Source organism: Cyprinus carpio, chromosome B4 (assembly GCF_018340385.1).
Source record: "Cyprinus carpio isolate SPL01 chromosome B4, ASM1834038v1, whole genome shotgun sequence".
NCBI lineage: Eukaryota > Metazoa > Chordata > Actinopteri > Cypriniformes > Cyprinidae > Cyprinus > Cyprinus carpio.
The window spans coordinates 21,812,423-21,831,194 of NC_056600.1; the positions used below are offsets into that span (position 1 = coordinate 21,812,423).

Below are 18,772 nucleotides of genomic sequence, written 5' to 3' on the forward strand. Positions count from 1 at the left end.
AAATATATAATTTGTTAAAATAGTACCAACATGCTTTAAAAAAAACTGAAAGCTGTGTTAATTTATATTCTGACATATATGCACTATACTACAATGAAATAAAGACATACTTCCAAATAAATTGCTTTGAACATATATTTTATGGGTGATTTTTGTATACTATGCAAACCCGTACATAATTCAAAATGTAAAGTCAGCTAGTATTAATATGTTTTAACAAGTAACATGCAATGACATAGCTACTAACTCACAAGCTACCATGCAAAAAGAATACACTTGAAAATACACTTGAAAAACTTTCCCCAAAACAGAATGTGAAGCAACTGTTTTTTTTTTTTTTTAATATATATAAATATATATAATATATATATTTTATATATATATATATATATATATATATATATATATATATATTAGTGGTGGGCATAGATTAATCTAGATTAATCTCACTGTCATCTTGGAATTAATCTAGATTAAAATGGCTCATTTGAATTCTGCCGAAGGCATTCAAATTATGTTCAATAAGATGTACTTGTTAGTACTGATGTGCTGCATTCAAACATGGTAGTTTGACGACGACTCTTAGTTTGACGAGGCCTATGCACTTTTATGGAAGCAGAAAAACAAAGTTCATTAAGAACCGTGCGATTGCTTGTAATAAAGATTTAAATGCAAAAGGCACGAGAGTCGACTGTTTCTGTCAGTGGTGCTTTAATTTTAAATATTTGCGATATCCCAACAAGAAAAGTAGGCTAATTGTTGTGTAATGTTTTGCCGCTTGTTTGAGCAGTTTATTATACAAACCTAGAAGTCAAATGCCGTCAAGTCAATCGCCCGATAAGAGTCTCACGTTAACGCCGATAACGGCCCACCACTGATATATATATATACATATATATATATATATATTTTTTTTTTTTTTTTTTTTTTTGTGTAATACGTGAGTGAAGTGATTGTTACTTACTTTTCTGCTGTTCATAAAATAAAAAAGAAGGAAATGATAAATTCATGCATTCATGATAAAAACAAATGCTACATTTTGCATATTTGTTTTCTTATACATATGTGTGTAAAAAATGAAGAGCCTTGTCATTTGATGAGGTAGAGCATAAAAGATTACAATTTAATGGACTGCTTTATGAGGAAGTCACTGAATGAACTATCTAGCATGTGTCTTTGCCATGAATGCAAGAAAAATCTCTCTCATATATATCCTAAAAAAAAAAAAAAAAAAAATGAGTTAACTGAATTTCAAAGCAAATTCTGCAGTTTAACGGCACATGGGTTTGGTTTAGTGACTTAATTTAATAACTATTCAAAGAGCTTTAAAGCAACTGTATGTAGTTCTGTGTATTTCTGCAGCTTTGTGAGTGGAATTCACTGAATATCACTAAATATATACAGTGGGTAGCTGTATATGTGCCTTGTTGTTGCTGTAAAGCAATTCGCCTTTTACAAATTTTGTACCTGCTCACCACAATTACATAGCCTACTCCAAAACAGATGTTTAAGGGGAATGTGCGAAAGAAACAAAAGACAATCGCTTTTTTAGAAATCAGTGTACCAATGATTCTAAATTTATGACTTCAAGGTAAAAAAAAATACATACAGTTACTTTTAAGCATCCTATTTATTGTGGAACAATTACTTTGGTTAATTGCATAAGCTGCCTCTTTAATATCAAGAAAAAAATGTCAAATGTATGGCTAATTCAGCACATAATCATACATTATATCTCACATGCACAAAGCAAAATACAGTATTTAAAAAATGATTGTACAATGATTGGTGGAAATGTCCTTGCAATTGATATGCTAATACTAAAAGTAAGATTCAAACTTAAGATACATACAAAAGTAGCTTGTCAACATATTCAATTTTCCCCAAGGTGTGCAAGACGGAGCCTCATGCACACTCATAAGAAACTTGTTCGGACCCAAATAATATTTTAAAGGAAATAACCTTTTACAAACATGAATAAAAGTCACATCAACCCCCCAATTTTAATATGCTTCATGAAAAACATTAATTGCCTCTTTTTGGGTCACATGTTAGTTTGGGGACCAACTATGAGTTTTGCCTAAATAAAATCCTAGTTTGCTGCTTAATAATAGTTGGTAAGGTAGTTGTTAGGTTTAGATATGCGGTAGGATTAAGTAACCTAAAATATAGTAATGCAGAATAAGGCATTCATTTGTGCTTTATAAGTACTAATATGCATGTAATACAATATGCTAGTAATATGCATGCAACATGTTAATAGTAAGAACTGGTCCCCAAACTAAAGTGTTACCCTTTTTTGTAATATATGAAAACAGGAAAATAAGTAAATAAAAACGGAACAGAATAATGGTATGACACTGTTAACTTGTAGATTGTGTGCACTGATGCCACTTAAGAGGATCAATGCATTTTGAATTTTGAATCTGATAAATGTAAAGTTTATGACCAAACAGTCTTTTTATAGTGCATTTCTGTAAACGTTCACAGTAATTGTTTGTGTGCACAACAAAAAAATAAGAAATACACTATTTATATAGTGCATTCCTAACATTTTTTAATGGAACAACATGGAACAATAAAACATTAAAAACATATATATATTTTTCATTTTGTCATGAATTTAAAATTTATTAGTTGATTTTGTAAGAGTGAATTCTCATTTAATTACTGTAATTAATTGCTTTGAATTATTCATATGCACTATAAAATCTGAATATTTGACTTTTTCACATTTACTTAAATCTCTTGATTCCATGTTGTAACAATAAAATGGGTTCCTTTAATAGGTACTGCGTTTAGTAAAAAAATATACATACACATTTGTGTATATAAAATGTATCTGTGCGTGCATATGTACAGTATATACATCCTATAAAGCCTTTGCTGGTCAGTTAGAATAGCTACATGTGCAGATAGTGTATGTGCATTTATACAAAAAAGGTCCAATGTCTGTTTACTGTCCTGATGAGGCTTTGCGATCAGGAAATCTTCTTTTAGACACTCTGAAAAAGTCTGAAAGAGAGATAATTGTTAAATTTTTTTTTTTAATTGTTATATAAAAATACCACATAATGGCTATAACTAATATTTTTTAACAAAGTCCTTATCACATTAGTCTGGCCATAACGGAGTGACCCAGAGAATTAAATTAAACTATAACTTCTGTCTCACCTGTGATGCTTGCTTGTCTGCGTTTGACCCCTAGCAATGCAGCCATTCTCTTCTCTGGCTTGGTTCCCCTCAGAGTTCCTCTGGTCCGCAGCTCCAGATATTTCTCTGTGGCCATAGCTGGAGACGAACAAGCTTCCACCGTTTGCTTTGCCATACCGGGCCTGAACACACAGCTATGGTAGAACACTGGCACATCCTGGCACCGCAGCTCCTCCCACTCAATGCAGCCGGGGACTGGTTGGTCCATCTGAAAGTCAAAGTTCCAGCGCTGTTTGGCGATCTCCACATTCATGCAGAATAGCCTCTGGAAGTCCTGCTGTAACTGCTGGTGGTCCACTGGGCCAAACAGGTTCCGCCGAACTACTGCTGCTTGAGGTTTAATGTCCTCCTCCTGCTCTTCCAGCAGTCCAAAATAACATGCAACTGGTGTAATGGACATATTCCTTGGACAAAGAATAGAAATGCCACAAAAGTATTGGTATTAGAGCACATTAGAGTAGATTTTATTACTACAGTAGATAACAAAATCATGTCTTTTAATCAACTGCTATTTTGGTGATTTTTAGTAGATGTACGAAGCCAGTTCTAAATTAACCTTTGGTTTTTTTTTTTTTACTTACCTAGCAACAAATATCGTGATTTCATGAATTTATAAACATTTCTAAAAAAAAAAAAAAGATTTATTTTTGTCAAAAAAAATAAGATTTTGCCAAACTACTTGATTTGTTTTTTAAAGAATACTTTTACTGAGGCTTTTTTCCATCCATGTACATAACATTTCTTACCCCTCGAATACAAAGAGTGTAAACTTTTTATTCACCCCCCATCCCCCCCAACAAAGAAACAAAAAAAAAAAAAAAAAAAAAAAGTTACATAACTTTATTTGATGACTGATTTGGTAAAATAAAATTAACTGCTTAAAAAACAAAACTGCTATTTTTGTTCAATAAATACTAAGATTAGGCCACATTGCCTACTCTTTTTAAAGAATCCTTTTATTGATGTTACCCGCCATGATCAAGATTTCTTTAGTTCAGTATACCCCAAAAACACCATTTCAGAAATTAGATTGAAAGCTGTATGTTAAATAGTATCTTTGCAATCAAGTCAATGATATCGCTGTAAATGAAGTGTCCCCAACTAAGCAAGCCAGAGGCGGCAAGGAACCAAAACTCCATCAGTGACAGAATGGAGAAAAAACCTTGGGAGAAACCAGGCTCAGTCGGGGGGCCAGTTCTCCTCTGGCCAGACGAAACCAGCAGTTTCATTATGGGTAAACATTATCGATTTTTCTTTTATGCCAAAAAAGATATTAAGTTATGATCATGTTCCATTAAGATATTTTGTAAGTAAATTTATTAATTGCATTTATTTTTTGATTTGTTATGGACTTCATTTGGACAACTTTAAAGGCGATTTTCTCAATATTTAGATTTTTTTGCACCCTCGGATTTCAGATTTTTGATGTATGGTTTCCTAACAAATCAAACATCAACGGAAAGCTTATTTATTCAGTTTTCAGATCATGTACAAATCTCAATTTAAAAAATAAAATGACCTTTATGACTGGTTTGGTGAGACATGGAAAATGTAATTTAATTAACGTTACATTTATTTTGTACGATCACATCGTTACCACTGAAGAGAGAAATCTGTGAGTGGGGATTGTTTAACGTCGAGAAAGTAGGCGCGGCACGCCTATCAAATTACTATTACACACTACTACACGCTAAACTACACACAAATACACGCGCACGAGAGAACAGAAAACATGAGGAATGACTGACACCGCGTGTTCTGTTACTCACTGCCAATTACCTCTATGAAACAGAAAACATGCATCTCATTTCAAATCGCTCTAATATTGACAGACACAGACTAACAGTGAGATAGGATAGATAGATAGATAGATAGATAGATAGATACAGATAGATACTGTAGATAGATAGAACCCTAGTACTTTTGCAGTGAAGAGTATAGTCATGCAGACATTGTCTAACGTTATGTCAAAACCGACAAATATTAAACTCACCATTCGAGTGAAAGCAGAGATCTAGATGAGGGAGATTAAATCCACTAACGTTACTAATGCACTTTCTAATCAAGAACAGAAGTGAAACGACCTGAGCTACAAGCACAACAAGAGCAGCGAAGTAATAATAAACTCATCTGCAGTAACGTTGTTTGTTTTGATGGCAGGACTGCCCGTTGTCACGTGACCCGCACTACTCCATTCAATATTTAAATTGTAACATGTCAAATAACAATGATTTTTTTAATCTCACTACTGCTAAAAACGCAATACGCGTAAAATTAGCGTACCTTTTCCAAGTCTTAACGCCGCAGCGAGGTTTCTGTGGAAAGTAGGTCAAATCCCCCAGAACCCCCGCGCGTGACACACATTCAGTGTTTTGCTCTGGCCAAGATCAGCTCGGGCGCGCGCCCAAGAACTCCAGTCACGTTGGTGTGCAACGTGACAGGGAGGAGCTACACGCTGCATTTGATTTTCTCCAGCGCAAGATGATGAAGGCAGTAGGTGGCGGGAATGCACTTTTTAAGTTGGTTTGCCAACCGCCATTAAATCCTGAAAGAAGAAGATGATGAAGGGATGATGGGAGAAATGAAGATTTTTAACCGATTTTAACGCTTGTTCAGGAAATAAGAATACAGTAAACACAGAACAGGCGTGGAGCATTTTAAGTTGTAATGTTTATTTTACTAGATCACAAATCTGACATTTTTTATATTCCGTTTTTTCCCTAGTCGGTTATTGTTTTCTAGTATGCAATCCCGTTTCCGCCACTGAATAATTATTATTATTTTTTAAACTATTTATCTCACAATTCTGACTTTTTTTCTCGACTTTTGCGTCATGTAAACTCTCAATTCTGACCTTTTCCCTCAGAATTGTCAGATATAAACTCAATTGCGAGTTATAAAGTCCAGTTCTGAGGAGAAAAAGTCTGTTCTAACAGTTGCAATGTTTGTATCTCACAATTCTGAGGGGGAAAAAAAGTCAGAACTGCGAGTTTGTATCAAGCAATTCTGTTGAAAATTTTTTTCCCAACAGTGGTTGATTTTTCCTACACACATTTATGTAGAGTGAATTCAGTTAAAATGAGCTTTTCTTCTTTTCTTTACCACCTTTGATAACGTTAAGTTCCAACTACAATTTCATTTAAATTCAGTTTATATAATGTTATTTGAAAGGTAAGTATATACAGTAATCAACATTTGTCCTAAGACAAGAACGCGTTTTGGTTTTAGGTTTTAGAACAACTTTGATGAAAGGTTTTGATCCACTTCAGATATTGACTAGTATATACTAATAAACACTTTGAGACCATGCACTCCAGACAAACATCTTTTAAGGGAAAGTGGGTCGTCTCTGATTTATCAAAAATGATCCTGTAACTGTATTAGAATGTATCAAGACATCATCTATCACACTAAATATCATTTAACAAAATATATAACCTAGGCTATGAGTAAAATTAGGTTCACCCAATCAATGCATAAAATTAAAAACAAACAAAAAAAAGGATTCATTCATTCATCCATTCATCATCTGTCACACGAAATACCATTTAACAAAATTTATAGCCTAGACTATGAGTAAAATTAGGAGGAAAGAAACTTTTCTTGCGCCTGGCTGTTCTGGTGCTCAGTACTCTGTAGTGGTGACCAGGCGACAACAGTTAATGGAAGTGACCTGGATGTGAGGGGTCCAAAGTGATTTTCCCAGCCCTTTTCCTTACTCTGGATGAGTAACTGTTTGATTGTTGCTGATTTAAGTCTTCCCATAGCATGTGTGGCCAGCAGATGTCCTAAGTGTGCTGTGTTTGATTGCGTTCAACAGTAAATTATTCTGCAAATCCACTGGTCATTTGAAACTTTTAATTTCTCCTATTATCCTACAAGTTTCTTGCTCAGCTAACTGCAAAAGTGGTTGAATTTTCATCTCTAAGGCAGTTCATTTGCTCAAATCCCAGCAGGAAACGCCTTACCCTTTATTAATGTAAATGAGAGGTTTTGTGGTTCTGGCTAATTTAGTGATGTTCTTTCTTTTAAAGATAAATAAACAAATAGTGTAAGCTGGTTTGCAGATCTCCCTGCCTTGTTTACTGGTTTTAGAGGTGTTTCGGGCACAATCCTAAAGGGTGGATGTAACAACATAACAGGGTTGAACAGAAGTACAGAGACAAAGCCATAATATACACAAAGCTTTCGGTTCTTTATTTAATTACAGTATAGATGAAGACACCTAATGCCACTTTCACACAACAGCAGAACATGGTTGTCGATCCTGTATTTGAGTCATCAATATGGTTGCATTCAGTTATTTACAGAATTGACAACTGCATTCTATAACCAAACTCACACCCATAAACTTTCAGGACACACAACCATATTTTCAGCAAAGCACTGCTATGTGAAGAGAACTGTACTGAACAACTAGTTGTCTGTTGGTCACACAGCAGCCTCAAATGTGCCAAGACTTAAAAAGAGGTCCGTTTTGTGTTGACATTTAAAGCTGGATGAGGAGTAATGTTCCTATAATAATATACAGGTGCAGCTCAATAAATTAGAATGTTGTGTAAAAGTTCATTTATTTCAAATTGTGAAACTGTATTAAATAAATTCAATGCACGCAGACAGAAGTAGTTTAAGTTTTGGTTCTTTTAATTGTGATGTGAAGTTTGGCTCATATTTAACAAAAACCCACCAATCTCAACAAATTAGAATATTGTGACATGCCAATCAGCTAATCAACTCAAAACATCTGCATAGGTTTCCTGAGCCTTCAAAAATGGCACTGCTGATCTGACAGTTGTCCAGAAGACAATCATTGACACCCTTCACAAGGAGGGTAAGCCACAAACATTCATTGCCAAAGAAGCTGGCTGTTTACAGAGTGCTGTATCCCAGCATGTTAACAGAAAGTTGAATTGTGGAAGAAAAAGATGCACAACCAACCGAGAGAACCACAGCCTTATGACTGTTTTAAAGATTTGATTGTTATTAAATTTGAGTGGACTTAGGATTGGGTGGAGTGATGATTGGGTAAAGGAATCAGGCGTGTCAAGGAGTTTGGCTACAGCTTTCGTATTCCTCTTGTTAAGCCACTCCTGAACCACAGACAATGTTCAGATTGTCTTACCTTTTTTTAAGAAGAAGAAGAATGGATGCCCAGTGGTCCAAAAGTCCTCTTTTTGAGAGCAACGAGGTCCTAGAGTCTGGAGGAAATTGAGAAGCTCATAGCCCAAGTTGCTTGAAGTCCAGTGTTAAGTTTCCACGTCTGTTGATTTGGGGTGCAAATCTGCTGGTGTTGGTCCATTGCATGTTTTTTGAAAACCAAAGTCACTGCACCCATTTTGGAGCACTTCATGCTTCCTTCTGCTGACCAGCTTTTTGAAGATGCTGATTTCATTTTCCAGCAGGATTTGGCGATTTTCGCTTTCAGGATTTAAAGCGAAAGGAGCCCCTACCAAGTATTGAGTACATGTACAGTAAATGAACATACTTTCCAGAAGGCCAACAATTCACTAAAAATGTTTTTTTTATATATATATATATTGGTCTTATGAAGTATTCTAATTTGTTGAGATTTTGTTGAATTGGTGGGTTTTTGTTAAATGTGAGCCAAAATCATCACAATTAAAAGGACCAAAGACTTAAACTACTTCAGTCTGTGTGCATTGAATTTATTTAATACACAAGTTTCACAATTTGAGTTGAATTACTGAAATAAATGAACTTTTGCACGACATTCTAATTTATTGAGATGCACCTGTAGTATATTTTGAAATAACTGAACATAACTTGAGTCATGTTTTTCTGTATAAAGTCCTATTCAACCATTGCAAAATGAACAGCAGTTTCAGCTGTTGGATTTCTTTATAAATTTGGCCTCATTATAAATGTGGCCCCAAATGCTTAGGTTCTGTAAACACCACTGCTTTTACATCTGAAATATTATTCTGTTATTTTCAAGTAGTTGTGTTAACACTCCTGTTATTATTTCAGTGCAGGTTCAGTCACATTCCCTAACATGTTGGAACAGAAAATTTAGAATGATGGCAGAGACAAAATCAGGTGTTTCCAGTTTAACATGACATCTCAGGGGTTCTTATTAACAGCTTGCTGAGGGGAATAATGTCTTACAATCACAAAATCGTATCTCTGTTATCATCTTTAGGTACATGTTTCTAGTTCTGGTTTTGCAGTGAAAGTAATGCAGCCATCATAACTACAGATGCTGTTCATCATCAACTTTTATATACATTTTCCTGAGTATCTGTTTACATTCCTTCCATCTGTCCTTCCCTCTGTCCCTCCCTCTCTTGCTCATTCTCACAAGGCTTCATATTTCTTCGTTTCTTGCCTTCTCTGTCCTGATTATTCATTTTGTGTTATGTCTTGAGTTTGGTGCCAGTGTTTGAACACATGGCATGTGATGACTATTACACAGTCCTCATCATTCCTCTCCAGAACAGCCTCTACAGCCCTGACGCACTGCACTGCTTCCACTGGGTAAGAGATTGTCTACTGTGTATAATTTTGGAGGAAAATGTTCCTCACATGGGATGGGACAATTTGAAAAATCTTAAAGTTTGGTTTAAAAGTTAGGCCAAGGCATTAGTCAGTTGTTGCTAGGCAAGTGCTAGATGGTTGCTGAGGTCTTCTGGCTGCTAAGGCATTGCTAAAGTAATAAGTGAGTCCCAAATCACATACTTGTGCACTATTCAATTCTGTTTTGTAGTATAAATAGTGCAAGTAGTGTGTTCACACTGAAAATTAAACTTTAAATACCCTTGTGATGCACTGAAAAAATTAAGTGTGAAATTTTGGACTCTATGCACTCAACTGTCGCAGCCATAGTGGAGGGAGGATTATCAGACTCCGATTATGAATGACAAAATAATCTTATATAGGCTACACTACTGTGAAAAAGTCTTATTAAGACATTATTATTTTCAAAAAAAAAAAAAAAAGGCTTTAAGTCAGTTATCTTTTGCTGTAGTGTCTCAGTTGGAAATATCAGTTTACAATTCCAAACGTTCATTTTGTCATTAATTGGAATAATTCAGTGAGATTTTGTATGCACAAGGAGTCTTACAACAATTAGTGTGCTCCACACTGATCCCACAGACATTGTCAAGTCCATTAGGAATGACATGAAGAAACAGAAGAAACTAAGACACATCCAGAAGAACTGTGGCAAACATTTCCAAGACACATTAAGAAAATTACCTGCAAAGCTGCAGTACTGTTAAAAGTTTTAGACACTTGTGTAAAGTTCAAGTTCTACTGGATTTAGTATATCTCAGTTTTTTCTGTTTCTTCATATCATTCCAGACAAACTGGATGATAATGAGATCAGACTCCTTGTGCAAACAAAAATCTCACTGGATTATTCCAATTAAAAGCAAAAGGAATGTTTTGAAATGTAAACTGATATTTCCCACTGACACACTACAGCAAAAGATAGAAATAACTGGCTTAAAACCTTTTTTGTTGTTGGTGGTGGTGAAAATAATAATGGCCTAAGACTTTTGCACAGTAGTGTAATTCATACACTGCACGGATGAGTACATAGGCTAGTATATAGTGCGTCATTTGGGATCATGCAATGATTGCCAAGGCATTCTGGGTGGCTAATCTCCAATAGCATAGTAAATGAGACGCAAATAAGATTTGTTTTTTCTTATCAAAACATTTGTTTTACACAATAGTTACTTGTGTAATTTCTGTATGGGGAGCAACACTTTTGTTAATTGGCCAAACAGGTTATCGACCAATGCCAGTAATCTCAAAATGGAAAAAATATCAGTTGATTAATCTGTCTTTCACTATATGCTGCAGTCGTTATGCTTAATTCTGACATTTTTTATGTGCCAAAACACTTAAAGCTATTATGTAGTATGGGGTTTCAATGTTTATGATAATGTTTATTTTAGCTAAAGAGACGTAGAGATCTGGAAAGACAAAAAGATGTCCTGTGGGCTGGACTGCAGGTTGTGGAACAAACACAGCTGTGGTACCAGAATCGCCTGAAGCTAAATTTACAAAGGCAAGTTAGCTTCAGCACAGGAGACTTGGATGGAGAGGTATGTGTCTTCACAGATCACACCTGAGTAATGCTGCTGTCACATAAAAGCAAGAGTATACAGTACAACTGAAGTATAAGGAGGCCTGTTCCTGGAGACTTCAATTCAATACCTGCACATTTTAACTTAATTCAATTTTAACATTTTAACTTAATTCATAACATTTCATCTTTCAATGAGCTGATGATCTAAATCAGGGTTGTTAATTAAATAAGGTACACATACAAAATGAACACTGCTGTAGATGCCTAAACCAGAAATGAAAACCACTGGCCTACAATCAATGTTAAAACAGGCGAGCAGATTCCTCCAAAAAGAAAACCAGTGTAACTGATATGTACTATGAAATAAGGATTTTTTTTTTTTGTGCAATTTTGCCTGAGAAACTTTATTTATACTAACATTGGTTATCAATGAAGAAAAATTTATTTTGCCAAAATAATGGTGTCATTATGACATCGATCAGAGAGGGCTAATCCTTCATCTGTTTGTCTGAAGATCATCCCAACTTGGTAGCACAAGTATCAAAATTATTTCTGAAATTCCTTGTTGTACTCAAGTAAAACCAAGTTATATATGAGCCAAAAATTGTAAAATTCATTTACTCACCATCAAGTTGTTCCAAACCTGTATACATTTCTTTCTTCTGCTGAACACAAAAGAAGATAATTTGACGAATGCTGGTAACCAAACAATTGCTGATAGTCGATGCCTAATAACATTCTTCAAAATATCTTCTTTGTGTTCACCAAAAGAAAAAAACTTGGAACAACTTGAGGGTAACTTGAGTAGCCTAAATGATAACAGAATTTTAGTTTTTGGGTCAGCTGTCCAGTTAAATGCCAAACGGATAAATGCCAAAAAAGGATAGATCACCCAAAAATGAAAATTCTGTCATTTATTACTCACCCTCATGAGACCTTCTGTGTTCATCTTTGGTATACAAATTAAGATATTTTTGATGAAATCAGAGAGCTTTATGACCCTGCATAGACAGCGATAGAACTGAAGGCCCAGAAACGTAGTAAGGACATTGATAATATGAAGCTACAAGAATATTTTTGTGCAAAAAGAAAACAAAAATAATGACTAGTCAATAGTTTTTTCTCTTCTGTGTCACTCTCCGTCGAGTGTTCAGAATACATGCATGTGCTTTCCTCTGATTGAAAACAAGGCACACCACATCCTGGTTCTACGTAAGAACACTGTCTCCTGCATCAGCAGAACCACGCGCATGCGTCAGGGTATTCTCATAGCTTCATAACATTACGGTTGAACCTCTGATATAACATGGACTATTTTAATGATGTCCTTACTACCTTTCTAAGCCTTGAACATTACAAAGTTTAACGAAGGTCTTAGGTTTGGAATGACATGAGGGTGAGTAATTAATGACAGTATTTTCATTTTTGAGTGAACTATCCCTTTGATCCTAAAGTCTTTGGATAGCTTGGTCATGTGTGTTTGATTAAGGTTATATTGTAGCTAAAGTCTGCAGAAAGGTTGGTCTACAAGAGCAGGATTAAGTAAACTTGGTGTACTTATACAGACTTTTCAAAGTGAGGATATGAGGAATGGAGGTACAGTTTGTTCAATATGTTGTACTGTTATTTAAATTTGTCTCATTGGTTCAGCTGGTGAAACATTGGCTTTCCTATCTGTACTTTATTTTATTTATTTATTTTACATTTCCATCCTAAGAAATTTGTATATTACCTGTACCTTACAGGGCAGGTGGTCCTGTGCTATGCGGTCTTGTATGCAGCGTGTGAATGGCAGTCTGGGTAATCTGATGAGTGACTCCTGTGTCTGGAACAATCTAGCCCCAGAGGAGAGTGGAGGATCAGACTGGCACCTACGGTGGAGCAATGCCACGTTGGTCAAGGTGATGATCAGTAATAATAATAATAATAATAATAATAATATTCTTATTGTTTTTGTTTCTGTTGTGCAGTCCTATTTATTATCATCATAACAAGCACTGTGTGGATCTCATATACAGAAAGTGAATCAGCAGAATCAACAGATTTCCATGTTGGAGCTTGAGAAGGCACAACTTCAGCAGCTGGTGTCTTACAGCACACCTGAATGATGACAACCACACATTTTCAACATTAATTACAAAATGGTTTCATTAAAATCTTGCAGTGAACTGTAAATAGTTAAAAATGCTTTGAAAAGAATGAATGTTAAAATTAATTTAAGCTCTGGTATACACCCAATCCACCCTGTCTTCCATTATTTAACTGGAAGAGAATTAAAGATTTAATAGTTGTTTAAAATCATGTTTAAATTCAATCAATTAAAATATTTATCTAAATTGTTAGTAGTGATTCAAATACCTACATTTATACAAAACAGGTTTTAAAGTATAATTCAAGTATAATTGAACAATGAAGATTCTATATTATGGCTAAAATTAGTATCGCAAAATCACTTATATTAGTTTTGATTTATGTATAAACATACTGTATAAAGAGGGGTAAATATTTATATTGCTTGTCATTATATTATTATGTATTTGAAAAATATAAATATAAAATCACAATCAGATTTAGTTTCAGTTTTTTTTATGGACTATTCATTTGTATTCCTTGTTTTCATGTGTTTCCTTCCTTTTTCTAGTGTTCGGAACGCTACTATGTTTTCAACTGTTACAGTTGTTATTGATTACATTGTGCACCTGTTTTTCGTTAAGTTCCTCATTATCTTGTGTATATATGTCCTTCATTTAGTCTTTGTTTGGCGTTGTCTTTACATATGTAAAATTGTTCTGAATCCATAAGTGTTTCTGCTAGGATGTCCTCTGGATGGACAGACCCTGGATTGTGAATGTCTGATCACATAAAAATAAGCAATATGAAGTAACAGTCCATGAAAACAAAACTGAAACTTACTCTGATTGTGACCATTTCAGTGCAGTTGGTTGAATTTTTAATTTTAATGTTTATATTTTCCAAATACACAATATTATGACAAACAATATAAACATTTACTCCCTCATGTTCTCAAAACACTGCTAACAATATAATATCTGTTCAGTTGGCGGTCTTTACAAGATCATGACTGTATTAAATCTAAACTAATACAAGTGATTTTGCAATAGCCAGAGCCTATGCCCTCCATGGACCCTCCACTGATGGAGAAGGTTGTCCCAGAGCTAGAGCATGTAGCCCTATTTATTTTGAACTGTGTCCATCCTGGAGGAAATGTTGTTTAAGTTAGACTTCCTGGAGTGGAGTCCCACTCATGCTCCCACCTCTGAGGAGTGTTTGCCTTTGCCGGTCCTGTCAGGATTAATTTACTTGCACAGTCCATAACTGTTCCCAAGCGCTCCCCTTACCAAAAAGTAGTATACTTCAAGTTTATTTTATTAAGTATACTTAAGTAAAGTTCAAGTATATTTTGACTTTTTGTAAGTATAAGTCAAGTATACTTAATTGTAAAAGTATATATCTTAGAAGTACATAAAGCCCATTTCTGAGAAGTACATAAAAAGTAAACTAAAAGTATACTTTCCTATTTTTAGTTTAAAATAAGTATACTAATAGCACACTTGAATAAACTTCTTTTTCGTAAGGGTCCTCCTCCACTGGTTTCCTCCAGTACATACTCTTCCTTCTCTTCTGGTCCACCCAGCTTCCAAGCTCCTCCTCCTTTGCCTCTGGTCCCACCTAGCCTCCAATCTTCTTCACTGCTGTCTCCACCTGACTCCTGGCTCTGCCTCCTCTGCCTACTACACTGGTTTCACCTGGCTTCCTGCTTCTTCTGCTGGCTCCATCCGGTTCTCTGGCTCTGCCCCCTTCACTAGCTCTGCCCATTGGGCTGAGTCGCCAGTTCACCTTAGCCTTCCAGCACCACCAGAATAACCACAGTCTTCTGGCTTGGAGCTTGTACAGTAATCAAAGCATGGTCAAAAGACCCAGAGCCTTGTGACTATTTGGTTCGGCTAGCTTTCATAGACTTTTAGTTTGTATTCCTTGTTTTAATGTGTTTCCTATCCCTTTCATGTTCTGTTCACCAGTATCCATAGTTACTGATTGTTGTACACCTGTTTCTTGTTGAGTTCCTCATTATCCTGTGTATATATATGCCCTTTAGTGTCCTCACTTCTTGTTTTAACCATTGTTAAGCAGATATGTTTCTTCCTCATTTTTGTTGTTTTTGTTAATAAACTGCTAAGAGCTGCATCTGGGTCCATATCTTTTCCATCTGCTTCAGATTATATATTTATTTATTTGAATATTTAAATCCAGACCAAAATCAGTGACAGTCTATTTAAAACATACTATTAATTCAAAAGCTACAGAAATGAATGATAATATGTTGATATGTGCACCTAACAAATGTAACATTTAAATACAGGCTTTAATAGTTAAAATGCATTTTATTACTGTAATGTGTCATTTCAAATGTAATGCTGTTTCAGTGGTAATGCATACGAAATTCTAAAACCACATGCCCATTCGAAACCCACTTTTAAACCAATGAAAACTCTTTTCAAAGTTTTCACCACCTGTGCATACTAAAATAAAAAACAAAGAGTAAGCATAATAATCTATTAAACAGAGTTAAATAGATAAATTAACATTGCATAGGTAGAAAAAGGACATTTATCTGTTAAATTTCCTTTTTTTTCTGTGTTAGTGGCACTGTTTGAATTTGTGCCTATGAAATTATTATTATTATCATTATGCAATATTTTTAAGAAAAAAATATCAGTTTTCATATTATTATTATGGTGATGATGATGATTATTATTATTACTAAATCAACACACTTTTTTTATTAATGGCAAAACAAGATAGAAAGTAAAAAATAAAATAAGTGAATAAAACTAAGCACAAACAAATAAATAACATTAACCAGAGGGGAAAAATTATAAAAGGGTTAAACACTGAAAGCAATTTTTGACTTTTGAATGATTTTTTTGTTTTTTATGCCCATCAAAGATAAAATGTAAGAATTATAGTCAACCAGAAAAAATGACAGTACTGGGTTCTTACCCAAAAATGTACACTTATGAATAAAAAAAATGCCAAGTATAATAAAAAGATTAGCAGTATATTGAATACAAAAGTTAGAGTTATAATAAAGAAAATAATATCAAAAGTGTTGATACATATTCTAACATTTGTTTGATCTGAGAGATCAAACATCAACTCATTCCAAAACAATTTATTTAAAACAATTTAAAAATTAAGATGGTATTATGTGGTATCTTGTATATCTATGTAAGTGAAAGTATTTTTTCTCCAATATTTTGCATATACTTATTAAGCACACTATTACAAGGGTAGCATCTATGTAATATTTTAAATGTGACTTCTTTTATTTTATTTGTTAATAAATATTTGTGTGGAAGAGACCAAGCAACACTCCAATTAACATTGTACAATGCCATCCATTTAAAAGAAGACGCTGGGATAGATTTTCTGTTGATATTATTTCGAACAAAGTGGTTATTGAATTTGTCCTCAACAATCAAAATCCTTTCTACTGAGGCCTAGTGATAGGCCTACTAATTGTTAGGCCTATCGATAGAAACGATTAAAAGTTCCCTTTCAGTCGATCACTCTCAACGTCACGTCGGTGACGACTAATTGGGATATCGCTTTGATAGACCAATCTACTTCGAGTGTAAACTAAACGAGCCAATGCACATTGGCATGCAATAACTGCATCCAGCTGCTGCTGATCACAGTGTGAGTATAAGGCAGCAGGTACAATGCATACCAGCTTTTCGCTTCGGAGCCGAGTGTTAGTATCGTTCTGCTCAACTGTGTCTGCTGTGAACTACGAGTTCAGCACGCTCTTGGAAGCTTCGTGTGTAGGCGAGACGGCGCTTCAGCGGTGGTCGTTCCTGAGTCGAGTGGGTTGCGCACTTCAGGCTGCACTACCCCCTGTTGTGTTGCAAGCGGCCAATTCCCCTGTGTGCCTCAGCACTAAAAGAGCATTTCCTAAAGAGCAAATTTCTCTAAAAGAGCTTCACGGGTGCGTCTTTGTAAAGACGATGGATCATCCTTATAAGGATGCCGTTTCACCCGTGCATTTCTGGGGGCGGTCGTGAACCTGGCAACGTGGTGATGGTCACGATCGCTGTCTCACATCTCTGGGCATCAAGCATGCTGAGGTGGCCTTCGTGGATGAGTCATGTTCCCACTGCGGGAAGGTGACCATCTCGGAACTGCGAACCAGGCTCTGCTACCTAAGGTGGTCCAACCTTAAGGGCAGCTGCTGCCTCCACTCGTCCTCCGGTTGCAGCACCCCAGCCTGCTTGTCACCGAGGGTGGCCCCCCGCGTCCACCCCCACTCCTGCGCTGCATCCGCAGCAGCCTCCAGCAAGTGGCGCCGTAGAGCTGGGCGTAGACAGGCCACCCCACCCGTCCTGGCCCCCGTCAAACCTGACTGTGAGCGGAAGAGCAAGAGGCCTGGGACGGGCGACCCAGAGAGAGGAAGCTGCTTTCTGGGGGATGGTGAAAGCACCTCTCCCTCCCCTGGAGGAGGGCCGGGTGGAACCAGGTGAGCCTTGCACTCCACACTCACACCCCTCTCTGGTCCACTCACAAGCCGCCCGAGTTGGGTCCCTGTGTTCCACCTCGCTGCCCCACTGCGGGTACGGCTGTGGTTCCGCTGGTCCCACTTGTATGGTTTCTAAGCGCCTGGCGTGGAAGCGCGGCACTCACCGGTTCCAAGTTACACTGGCCTGTCACCAAACCCTCACTCCGTGGTCAGATCTTGCGTTTCTCTGCGCAGGGGTGCCCCTAGAGCAGATCTCCAGGCATGCTGTGGTTTACACGGATGCCTCCACCATCGGCTGGGGGGCCACGTACAATGGGCATGCGGTCTCAGGGGTTTGGACGGGCCCGCAGCTGCATTGGCACATCAATTGCCTAGAGTTGTTAGCTGTGCACCTTGCCTTGAACCGCCTCAAAGGTCGCTTACGAGTCAAGCATGTGCTGGTCTTAATGGACAACACAGCGACTATTGCGTACATCAACTGACAAGGTGGTCTGCGCTCACGTCGCATGTCACAACTCACCCACCACCACCTCCTTTGGAGTCGGAAGGTTCTGAGGTCTCTTCGTGTCATTCACATTCCGGGCCTGCTCAACCGTACAGCCGACGAGCTGTCTCAAGCAATGCTCCCGGGAGAATGGCGACTCCATCCCTGATGGTCCAGCTGATTTGAAGACAGTTCTGAGCCGCTCAGGTAGACCTGTTTGCTTCTCCAGAGACCTCTCACTGCCAGTTGTTCTACTCCCTGACCGAGGGAACTCTCGCGAGTGACGTGACGTCAAGAGTGACCGACTGAAAGGGAGCGTCTTGGTTACGTATGGTAACCCTCGTTCCCTGAAGGAGGGAATGGAGACATCACATCCCGTCGCCACGGTTGCTGTACCACCACTGAGCAGCCGGGTCTCAAGCTCGGCTCCTCAGCGAAAACCTGGTATGCATTGCACCTGCTGCTTTATTATACTCACGCT

At 36.8% G+C, this 18,772-nt stretch overlaps 2 protein-coding genes across 5 annotated transcripts; one reads left to right on the forward strand and one right to left on the reverse strand.

The window, feature by feature from the left end:
• Positions 1-1,611: 1,611 nt before the first annotated feature.
• LOC109082815 (cyclin-dependent kinase inhibitor 1-like) lies at positions 1,612-5,643 on the reverse strand. 2 transcript variants are annotated; one of them, XM_019097652.2, is made up of 3 exons: positions 5,497-5,643; positions 3,175-3,617; positions 1,612-3,015 (listed from the first exon to the last, which is right to left on the reverse strand). In XM_019097652.2, the coding sequence occupies exons 2-3, from the start codon at positions 3,611-3,613 to the stop codon at positions 2,957-2,959; spliced, it is 498 nt and encodes a 165-aa protein (XP_018953197.1). In that variant the 5' UTR covers positions 3,614-3,617; positions 5,497-5,643; the 3' UTR covers positions 1,612-2,956. The 2 variants fall into 2 exon arrangements, with proteins under 2 accessions (XP_018953197.1, XP_018953198.1); XM_019097653.2 differs by having other exon boundaries at positions 5,207-5,601.
• Positions 5,644-8,984: 3,341 nt separating this feature from the next.
• sapcd1 (suppressor APC domain containing 1) lies at positions 8,985-15,473 on the forward strand. Of its 3 annotated transcripts, none has more exons than XM_042722380.1 (4): positions 8,985-9,708; positions 11,136-11,285; positions 13,015-13,170; positions 13,240-13,381. In XM_042722380.1, exons 1-4 carry the CDS (start codon positions 9,622-9,624, stop codon positions 13,258-13,260), a joined length of 414 nt encoding a protein of 137 aa, XP_042578314.1. In that variant the 5' UTR covers positions 8,985-9,621; the 3' UTR covers positions 13,261-13,381. The 3 variants fall into 3 exon arrangements, 2 of the variants coding, with proteins under 2 accessions (XP_042578314.1, XP_018953199.1); XM_019097654.2 differs by having other exon boundaries at positions 9,009-9,708; positions 13,288-15,473; XR_006154557.1 differs by lacking the exon at positions 8,985-9,708 and having other exon boundaries at positions 10,218-12,665; positions 13,288-15,473.
• The last annotated feature ends 3,299 nt before the right edge of the window (positions 15,474-18,772 follow it).

What these genes read in the sequence shown, in the direction of transcription:
- LOC109082815 (XM_019097652.2), bottom strand. Translation starts at nt 3,613, where the DNA reads ATGTCCATTACACCAGTTGCATGTTATTTTGGACTGCTGGAAGAGCAG. An exon ending in CAGACAAGCAAGCATCACAG is followed by an intron (nt 3,016 to 3,174) that starts GTGAGACAGAAG and finishes TCTCTCTTTCAG; the next exon opens with ACTTTTTCAGAGTGTCTAAA.
- sapcd1 (XM_019097654.2), top strand. Translation starts at nt 9,622, where the DNA reads ATGGCATGTGATGACTATTACACAGTCCTCATCATTCCTCTCCAGAAC. An exon ending in CACTGCACTGCTTCCACTGG is followed by an intron (nt 9,709 to 11,135) that starts GTAAGAGATTGT and finishes TGTTTATTTTAG; the next exon opens with CTAAAGAGACGTAGAGATCT. An exon ending in GCAATGCCACGTTGGTCAAG is followed by an intron (nt 13,171 to 13,287) that starts GTGATGATCAGT and finishes TCTCATATACAG; the next exon opens with AAAGTGAATCAGCAGAATCA.